This window comes from Oncorhynchus clarkii, chromosome 1 (genome assembly GCF_045791955.1).
Source record: "Oncorhynchus clarkii lewisi isolate Uvic-CL-2024 chromosome 1, UVic_Ocla_1.0, whole genome shotgun sequence".
Classification (NCBI taxonomy): Eukaryota; Metazoa; Chordata; class Actinopteri; order Salmoniformes; family Salmonidae; genus Oncorhynchus; species Oncorhynchus clarkii.
The window spans coordinates 4,367,467-4,378,003 of record NC_092147.1 but is presented as its reverse complement, the minus strand read 5'-3'; the positions used below and the strand labels follow the sequence as shown (position 1 = coordinate 4,378,003).

The 10,537-nt window shown below is 44.2% G+C and overlaps 1 protein-coding gene across 1 annotated transcript in view; it reads left to right on the top strand.

The window, feature by feature from the left end:
- Window positions 1-10,537, top strand: part of LOC139416268 (sushi, nidogen and EGF-like domain-containing protein 1) — a 108,727-nt gene that overhangs the window by 80,698 nt on the left and 17,492 nt on the right. Inside the window, exons 17-25 of the mRNA XM_071164769.1 lie at window positions 1,563-1,676; window positions 2,043-2,156; window positions 2,464-2,580; window positions 2,802-2,896; window positions 4,000-4,210; window positions 4,671-4,854; window positions 5,626-5,738; window positions 8,020-8,298; window positions 8,774-8,921. Coding sequence (XP_071020870.1) covers window positions 1,563-1,676; window positions 2,043-2,156; window positions 2,464-2,580; window positions 2,802-2,896; window positions 4,000-4,210; window positions 4,671-4,854; window positions 5,626-5,738; window positions 8,020-8,298; window positions 8,774-8,921 — 1,375 coding nt within the window. The remainder of the gene's footprint in view (window positions 1-1,562; window positions 1,677-2,042; window positions 2,157-2,463; window positions 2,581-2,801; window positions 2,897-3,999; window positions 4,211-4,670; window positions 4,855-5,625; window positions 5,739-8,019; window positions 8,299-8,773; window positions 8,922-10,537) is intronic.

Below are 10,537 nucleotides of genomic sequence, written 5' to 3'. Positions count from 1 at the left end.
TCTACTACACCTGTACTACACCTCTACTACACCTGTCCTACACCTGTACTACACCTCTACTACAGATATACTACACCTGTACTACACCTCTACTACAGATATACTACACCTCTACTACACTTGTACTACACCTGTACTACACCTCTACTACACCTGTACTACATCTCTACTACACCTCTACTACACCTCTACTACACATCTACTACAGATATACTACACCTCTACTACACCTCTACTACATGTCTACTACACCTCTACCACACCTCTACTACACCTATTCTACACCTCTACTACAACTCTACTACACCTCTACTACACGCCTACTACACGTCTACTACATGTCTACTACACCTGTACTACACCTCTACTACACCTCTACTACACCTCTACTACAGATATACTACACCTCTACTACACCTGTACTACACCTCGACAACACCTCTACTACATCTCTACTACACCTCTACTACACGTCTACTACAGATATACTACACCTCTACTACAGATATACTACACATATACTACACATCTACTACACCTCTACTACACCTCTACTACAGATATACTACACATCTACTACACACAACACACCTCTACCACACCTCTACTACACCTATTCTACACCTCTACTACAACTCTACTACACTTCTACTACACGTCTACTACACCTCTACTACACGTCTACTACACGTCTACTACACCTCTACTACAAGTCTACTACACCTCTACTACAGATACACACCTCTACCACACCTCTACTACAGATATACACCTCTACTACACATCTATTAATCCTCTACTACTTCTCTACTACAGATATACTACACCTCTACTACACCTCTACTACAGATATACTACACCTCTACTACAGATATACTACAGATATACTACACCTCTACTACAGATATACTACAGATATACTACACCTCTACAGATATACTATACCTCTACTACAGATATACTACACCTCTACTACAGATATACTACAGATATACTACACCTCTACTACAGATATACTACAGATATACTACACCTCTACTACAGATATACTACAGATATACTACATCTCTACTACAGATATACTACAGATATACTACACCTCTACTACAGATATACTACAGATATACTACACCTCTACTACAGATATACTATACCTCTACTACAGATATACTACACCTCTACTACACTACTACAGATATACTACAACTCTACTACACCTCTACTACAGATATACTACACCTATACTACAGATATGCCACACCTCTACTACACAACTACAGATATACTACAACTCTTTTACAACTATGCTACAATTATACTACAACTATACTACACCTCTACTACAGATGAACTTCACCTCTCACACTTTGTGTTTACTGTAGACCTAAGCCATTAACCCATTGATATGATGTAATCTGTGTGTGTGTGTGTGTGTGTGTGTGTGTGTGTGTGTGTGTGTGTTTCTGTGGGGGTGTGTGTGTGTGTGTGTGTGTGTGTGTGTGTGTGTGTGTGTGTGTGTGTGTGTGTGTGTGTGTGTGTGTGTGTGTTAACGCCCCTACCAGATGTGGATGAGTGTGTGTCGGAGCCCTGTAAGCACGGAGGAACCTGTGAGGATCAGCCTGGATCCTACTACTGTCACTGCCAGCAGGGTTTCATGGGACGAGACTGTGAAATAGGTACAGGCCACATTCACTCCCCTTTCTCATGTCGACCTATCCATTATGATCTAAAGCCTGATCTGATCTGGGATCAGCCCCCCCCCCCCCCCCCATGTCCATGTCGACCTATCCATTATGATCTAAAGCCTGAACTGATCTGGGATCAGGTGCCCCTCCCCCCACCCCCCGTGTCCATGTCGACCTATCCATTATGATCTAAAGCCTGATCTGGGATCATCATTCATAATAACCCTTTAGTTAAACCCCAATTTTTTTTTTTGTTGTCGTCGACATGGCGTCGAGGGCCCTTACGTACAGGTGAGCTGTAACCATAGTAACCCCGCCTGACTGGTTCTCCTGTGTGTGGAGACGTTGTGTCTCCAGAGCAGGACGGGTGTGAGTCCAGCCCCTGTCTGAACGGCGGCGTGTGTCGTGGCTACAGGCGAAACCACCTGTGTGTCTGCAAAGAAGGTTTCTTCGGGGATCGTTGCCAGTCGTGTGAGTAGAACTCAACCGTATCCTGTTTCCACACCCCTTTTTTTTTCCCCTCCTCCAGAAGTGTGCCGCACTCGGTCGACGTCGTGGATTTAAAAGGAACGGACGGACTGGTGTGAGGAGTATGACGGAAACTCACGCCAGACAATCCAGCGCTTTTTAAATGCACGAGGTGTGGGTGAACAGAGTGTGCACATTTCCCGGAGAAAGGAATGGAATGACCCTGGGACGCCACAACTGCCTCATCAGTCTGTTGTGATGAACAGAACAGAGCACATCCTGGTGATACCTGGTCTCTGTCTCCCCCTAGTGGACAATCCCTGTGTACTGCAGCCGTGTGGGAACAGAGGTCTCTGCCAGAGCAACAGGAGAGGGAACTACAGCTGTACTTGCAGAGTGGGACACACAGGCAAGGACTGTGAGAGAGGTGAGTCTGAATCGCATTCGGTTCTATTCGCTATCTTTACGTGGTATAATTCAAGGGAACCCATCAATTGAACTTTGAATCGAATGAATCTATCGATGAATCAATCAATTACTAATTGAATTTCCTTATCCACTAAGAACCATGTTTTATACCTTATTGGCTGAGCTGCATGCAGTAAGTTGTGGTGTTAATAACCGGCTCTTCTTAAACACTGTTCACAGACCTGTTGCCTCCCTCTGGTCTGCATGTATCACGGGTGGAGGAGGATGAGGTGGAGCTGCACTGGGACCTGCCGGCCCCTTCCTCTCAGAGCCTGGTCAGTCTAATTTCAATATGTCATTTCTATTATCCTTTTTCTTTAACCAGGAAGTCCCATTGAGGTCAAAGTACCTGACCAAGAAGGACAGTTTGACATTTAAACACACAGATGATTCAAACAGTACAGTTCATTCACAGCACAGCGATCACATTCATATTACATTCATTTCCCATTCATATCCCATGCATATCACATTCATGTCACATTCATATCACATTCATATCCCATTCATATCACATTCATATCACATTCATATCACATTCATATCACATGCATATCACATTCATATCACTTTCATGTCACATTCATGTCACATTCATATCCCATTCATATCACATTCATATCACATTCATGTCACATTCATATCACATTCATATCCCATTCATATCCCATGCATATCACATTCATATCACTTTCATATCACATTCATATCACATGCATATCACATTCATATCACTTTCATGTCACATTCATGTCACATTCATATCCCATTCATATCACATGCATATCACATTCATGTCACATTCATATCACATTCATATCCCATTCATATCCCATGCATATCACATTCATATCACTTTCATATCACATTCATATCCCATTCATATCACATTCATGTCACATTCATATCCCATTTATATCACTTTCATATCAAATTCATATCACTAACAGCATGTATTCATCCAGACCTGAAACAGATGTATCGCTCCTGCAGCAAGTCTGTCTATACATCTCAAATGTATATATATATATACATATAGGGGATAGGGACTCTGGTCAAAAATAGTGTACTATATAGGGAATAGGGTGCCCTAGGGCTCTGGTCTAAAGTAGTGCACTATATAGGGAATAGGGCTCTAGTCTAAAGTAGTGCACTATATAGGGAATAGGTGCCATAGGGCTCTGGTCTAAAGTAGTGCACTATATATGGAATAGGCCTCTGGTCTAATGTAGTGCACTATATAGGGAATAGGGTGCCCTAGGGCTCTGGTCTAAAGTAGTGCACTATATAGGGAATAGGGCTCTGGTCTAAAGTAGTGCACTATATAGGCTAATAGGGTGCCATTTGAGACGGAGCCTGTAACCTTCAACACTTATAGTTCAGTGGCTTCGCTGTGACCTACGCCCCTCTGGGTCTCCCGGGCCGTGGCAGCGGAACCAGGAAGACTGACTTCCTGGATAAGAAGCAGTCCACCTATCAGCTGCAGGGCCTGGTGCCCGGCCTGCTATACAACATCTCCACCTTCTCTGTGAAACGAAACACCAACAGCAACGACATCAGCCAGCCAGCCATCGCTCTCATACGCACCCGTGAGTGACACACTGCTCGGTTCAGATGACGTCGTTTGTTATGTGTGTCGAAGAAGCAAGGCTGTTTACACAGGCAGCACAATTCTGATATCAATTCACAATTCTGATATCGTTTTCCACTAGTTTGTTATTTTGACCTGATTGGTCAAAAGACCAGTTTGTGGAAATAAGAGCAGAATTGGGCTGCCTGTGTAAACACGCTCTGTATGTGCTATTTAATATCTGTGGGACTTAGCAAAGTGTGTGTGTGTGTGTGTGTGTGTTACAATTGACGTGTGTGTGTTACAATTGACGTGTGTGTGTGTGTGTGTGTGTGCGCGCGCGTGTGTGTGTGTGTGCGTGTGCGTGCGTGCGTGCGTGTGTGTGTGTGTGTGTGCCTCTGTGTGACTGCGTGCGTTTGTTAATTGACCTGTGCGTGTCTCTCTCTCTCTCTCTCTCTCTCTCTCTCTTTGGGTGTCAGGGCCGCGGCGGGTGGACCAGCTGCAGGTTGTCAACGTATCGTCCTCCCAGGTATGGCTGAGGTGGCTGCTGCAGGCTGCTCATCACGCAGCTGTCAGCCAGGTGCGCCTCTCCCTGGTCCCCTCAGATGGCAGTGGATCTCGCACCGCCCTGGTCAACACCAGTACCACGGAGTACACATTCAGGTAAGGAACCGCCCTGGTCAACACCAGCACCACGGAGTTCACATTCAGGTATGGAACCGCCCTGGTCAACACCAGCATCACGGAGTACACATTCAGGTATGGAACCGCCCTGGTCAACACCAGCACCACGGAGTTCACATTCAGGTATGGAACCGCCCTGGTCAACACCAGCATCACGGAGTACACATTCAGGTATGGAACCGCCCTGGTCAACACCAGTACCACGGAGTACACATTCAGGTAAGGAACCGCCCTGGTCAACACCAGCACCACGGAGTACGCATTCAGGTATGGAACCGCCCTGGTCAACACCAGCATCACGGAGTACGCATTCAGGTATGGAACCGCCCTGGTCAACACCAGCATCACGGAGTACGCATTCAGGTATGGAACCGCCCTGTTCAACACCAGCACCACGGAGTACACATTCAGGTATGGAACCGCCCTGGTCAACACCAGCACCACGGAGTACACATTCAGGTATGGAACCCGGGACTCTCATGGGGAAAGAAACAGCTGGACGTAAAGGAATCCCAATGAGAGTTTTCTCTACTTTAATTACTATCAGTGTGTCCTGAGGGTCACAGACTGCAACGCCAATGTTGACCACTTGGTGGCAGTGTATAACCTGTTGTCATTTCCTCCAGCCATATCTCTAGTTCCAACGCTGATTAACCTCCAACAGAACACAGTAGAATAGAACAAGCTTTTTTTTTAAGGGGCTTTTTACATGACTGGGATATATTTGTCTGTGTTTCTCCCCCCTTTCAGCTCTCTGCTCCCTGGTCAGATGTACACGGTGGACGTTCTAACTCAGAGTGGTATCCGACCAGAAGAGTCGCCGTCCACCAGTCACTCTGCTGGACCGCTGCAAATCTGGACACGTATGGCATCATGTCTCATACGTCAATCAATCAAATCAAATCAAATGTTATTTAAATAGCCCTTCGTACATCAGCTGATATCACAAAGTGCTGTACAGAAACCCAGCCTAAAACCCCCAAACAGCAAGCAATGCAGGTGTAGAAGCACGGTGGCTAGGAAAAACTCCCTAGAAAGGCCAGAACCTAGAAAGAAACCTAGAGAGGAACCAGGCTCTGAGGGGTGGCCTAAAACACCACAATAGCAAGCAATGCAGGAGTAGAAGCTCAATGAACCTCAATAATACACTATGCATTTGTTGTAAATCCCCATCCTCACATAAATAGTCCTAGTCCACCAAACAAATCAAATAACCTGGAGACGAGACACCTTAACATGGCCGCTCAAATTAGAAAACTGCTGTAGTCTGTACAGAGAGTTAAACTATAGACTGTACATAGAGTTAAACTGTAGACTGTACAGAGAGTTAAACTGTAGACTGTGCAGAGAGTTAAACGATAGACTGTACAGAGAGTTAAACTATAGACTGTACAGAGAGTTAAACTGCTGTAGACTGTACAGAGAGTTAAACTATAGACTGTACATAGAGTTAAACTGTAGACTGTACAGAGAGTTAAACTGTAGACTGTACAGAGAGTTAAACTATAGACTGTACAGAGAGTTAAACTATAGACTGTACAGAGAGTTAAACTGCTGTAGACTGTACAGAGAGTTAAACTATAGACTGTACAGAGAGTTAAACTATAGACTGTATAGAGAGTTAAACTGCTATAGACTGTACAGAGAGTTAAACTATAGACTGTACAGAGAGTTAAACTATAGACTGTACAGAGAGTTAAACTGTAGACTGTACAGAGAGTTAAACTATAGACTGTACAGAGAGTTAAACTATAGACTGTATAGAGAGTTAAACTGCTGTAGACTGTACAGAGAGTTAAACTATAGACTGTACAGAGAGTTAAACTATAGACTGTATAGAGAGTTAAACTGCTATAGACTGTACAGAGAGTTAAACTATAGACTGTACAGATAGTTAAACTATAGACTGTATAGAGAGTTAAACTGCTATAGACTGTACAGAGAGTTAAACTATAGACTGTACAGAGAGTTAAACTATAGACTGTATAGAGAGTTAAACTGTAGTCTGTACAGAGAGTTAAACTATAGACTGTATAGAGAGTTAAACTGTAGACTGTACAGAGAGTTAAACTGTAGACTGTATAGAGAGTTAAACTATAGACTGTACAGAGAGTTAAACTATAGACTGTACAGAGAGTTAAACTATAGACTGTATAGAGAGTTAAACTGCTATAGACTGTACAGAGAGTTAAACTAGACTATACAGAGAGTTAAACTGTAGTCTGTACAGAGAGTTAAACTCTAGACTGCATAGAGAGTTAAACTATAGACTGTACAGAGAGTTAAACTGCTATATACTGTATAGAGAGTTAAACTATAGACTGTATAGAGAGTTAAACTATAGACTGTACAGAGAGTTCAACTGTAGTCTGTACAGAGAGTTAAACTATAGACTGTATAGAGAGTTAAACTGTAGACTGTACAGAGAGTTAAACTGTAGACTGTATAGAGAGTTAAACTATAGACTGTACAGAGAGTTAAACTGCTATAAACTGTATAGAGAGTTAAACTATAGACTGTATAGAGAGTTAAACTATAGACTGTACAGAGAGTTAAACTATAGACTGTATACCCTCTCTATGCTGGTGTAACATAGTTAGAAATGCATCCCTTGTTTCTTGTGAGTTTCTCCTGAATTGATCTTATCTTGAATTGATCCCATCCTGAATTTATCCCATCCTGAATTCATCCCATCCTGAATTCATCGTATCCTGAATTGATCCCATCCTGAATTTATCCCATCCTGAATTTATCCCATCCTGAAATTTATCCCATCCTGAATTTATCGTATCTTGAATTGATCCCATCCTGAATTTATCCCATCCTGAAATTTATCCCATCCTGAATTTGTCCCATCCTGAATTTATCCCATCCTGAATTTATCCCATCCTGAAATTTATCCCATCCTGAATTCATCCCATCCTGAATTCATCCCATCCTGAATTTATCCCATCCTGAATTTATCCCATCCTGAATTGATCCCATCCTGAAAACTTTGACCATCTCAAATCAAGTATAACTGATCAACTAAAAAAATGTGATGAGTAAACTATGGTTATTGAGTTCTGTTCTGTTCTGTTCTGTTCTGTTCTGTTCTGTTCTGGCTATCCTGATGACATTGACCCCCACCCCCCTTCCCCATAGGGCCCCTCCCCCCTCAGAACCTGTCTTTGGCACATGTGACCTCCAACTCTGCCCTGGTGACGTGGGACCACCATCCCAGGAACCTGCCAGACGGCTTCGTGGTCAATGTGACGCGAGGCCTGAGCACCCGGAGCCGCTTCCTACCCAATGGGAAGTTAGAGACGTATACCCTGAGAGAGCTTTCTCCGGGACAGCACTACCACCTTGCTCTCACGGCTGTTAGGAACACGGGACAGGAACAGATTCACAGCGTACCACAGCACCTGGCCTTCACCACATGTGAGTGTTCTGTTCCCACTATAACATGCCCATTTCTATAGGACTGAGATTTCACATTGTTATTACTCTGGCGGACACACCAGAATGAGACAGGAATCAACTCAAAAAACTTTTACGATCTGGGAGTGTCTTTTTTGTCTGTTTCAGTCCTCTGGACAGAAAGCCCCCTGAGTCTGGTTCCTCTCTAGGTTTCTTCCTAGGTTCCTGCCTTCTAGGGAGTTTTTCCTAGCCACTGTGCTTCTGCTTGCTCTTTGTGGTTTTAGGCTGGGTATCTGTAAAGCTCTTTGTGACAACTGATGATATAAAAAAAAGGGCTTTATAAAAAATATATTTGATTTGATTAAATTGATTTCTCTATCACCACATGATCATGATCAATGAACTTTACCTTGGGCTCTCACAAATAACAACAACAACAACAACAACAACTGTAATCCATCCATTTCTCTTTGTTCTGTTTCCTCTGAATCACCAGTATCGATGGAGGAACGATGGGGAGGGAGGACGAGGGGGAGACCGTCTGTCGTGGGCCAGGGAACTCCTGTGAGTCATACACTAGCCCCGTCTGAACCTCAGGACCTGGGGGTGGTTGGAGAGAGAGAGCTCTCTGAAGAGATGCCCAGGTAAGAGGGAGGGAGGGAGGGAGGGAGGGAGGGAGGGAGGGAGGGAGGGAGGGAGGGAGTCACTCAGGACCTGGGGGTGGCTGGAGAGAGAGAGCTCTCTGAAGAGATGCCCAGGTAAGAGGGAGGGAGGTGAGGGAGGGAGGGAGGGAGGGAGGGAGGGACTCACTCAGGACCTGGGGGTGACTGGGGAGATAGAGCACTCTGAAGAGATGTCCGGGTAGGCCACCAACCAGCATTGGGCTGGTTGTATAGTGGGTTGGGTAAATGTTTTAAAAGCCCTGTACTGCGGTGTTGGTTTTTGTCTCAAACTATCACTTGGAATAAGACACTAGAGTGCAGTTTCACACTTATTGCAGAAATATATTGGAATGCTGAGTTGAAACCTACCTATTTTGTGTTAAAAGAGACAATTCAAGGTGAATTATCTCAGGCTCTATATGTCTGTCTGTCTCAGGCTCTATTTGTCTGTCTGTCTCAGGCTCTATTTGTCTGTCTGTCTCAGCCTCTATTTGTCTGTCTGTCTCGGGCTCTATTTGTCTGTCTGTCTCAGGCTCGATTTGTCTGTCTGTCTGTCTGTCTCAGGCTCTATTTGTCTATCTGTCTCAGGCTCTATTTGTCTGTCTGTCTCAGGCTCTATTTGTATGTCTGTCTCAGGCTCTATTTGTCTATCTGTTTCAGGCTCTATTTGTCTGTCTGTCTCAGGCTCGATTTGTCTGTCTGTCTCAGGCTCTATTTGTCTGTCTGTCTCAGGCTCTATTTGTCTGTCTGTCTCAGGCTCTATTTGTCTGTCTGTCTCAGGCTCTATTTGTCTGTCTGTCTCAGGCTCTATTTGTCTGTCTGTCTCAGGCTCTATTTGTCTGTCTGTCTCGGGCTCTATTTGTCTGTCTGTCTCAGGCTCTATTTGTCTGTCTCAGGCTTTATTTGTCTATCTGTCTCAGGCTCTATTTGTCTGTCTGTCTCAGGCTCTATTTGTCTGTCTCAGGCTTTATTTGTGTGTCTGTCTCAGGCTATATTTGTCTGTCTCAGGCTCTATTTGTCTGTCTCAGGCTCTATTTGTCTATCTGTCTCAGGCTCTATTTGTCTATCTGTCTAAGGCTCTATTTGTCTGTCTGTCTCAGGCTCTATTTGTCTGTCTGTCTCAGGCTCTATTTGTCTGTCTGTCTCAGGCTCTATTTGTATGTCTGTCTCAGGCTCTATTTGTCTGTCTGTCTCAGGCTCTATTTGTCTATCTGTTTCAGGCTCTATTTGTCTGTCTGTCTCAGGCTCGATTTGTCTGTCTGTCTCAGGCTCTATTTGTCTGTCTGTCTCAGGCTCTATTTGTCTGTCTGTCTCAGGCTCTATTTGTCTGTCTGTCTCAGGCTCTATTTGTCTGTCTGTCTCAGGCTCTATTTGTATGTCTGTCTCAGGCTCTATTTGTCTGTCTGTCTCAGGCTCTATTTGTCTGTCTGTCTCAGGCTCTATTTGTCTGTCTGTCTCAGGCTCTATTTGTCTGTCAGTCTCAGGCTCTGTTTGTCTGTCTGTCTCAGGCTCTATTTGTCTGTCTGTCTCAGGCTCTATTTGTATGTCTGTCTCAGGCTCTATTTGTCTGTCTCAGGCTCTATTTGTCTGTCTGTCTC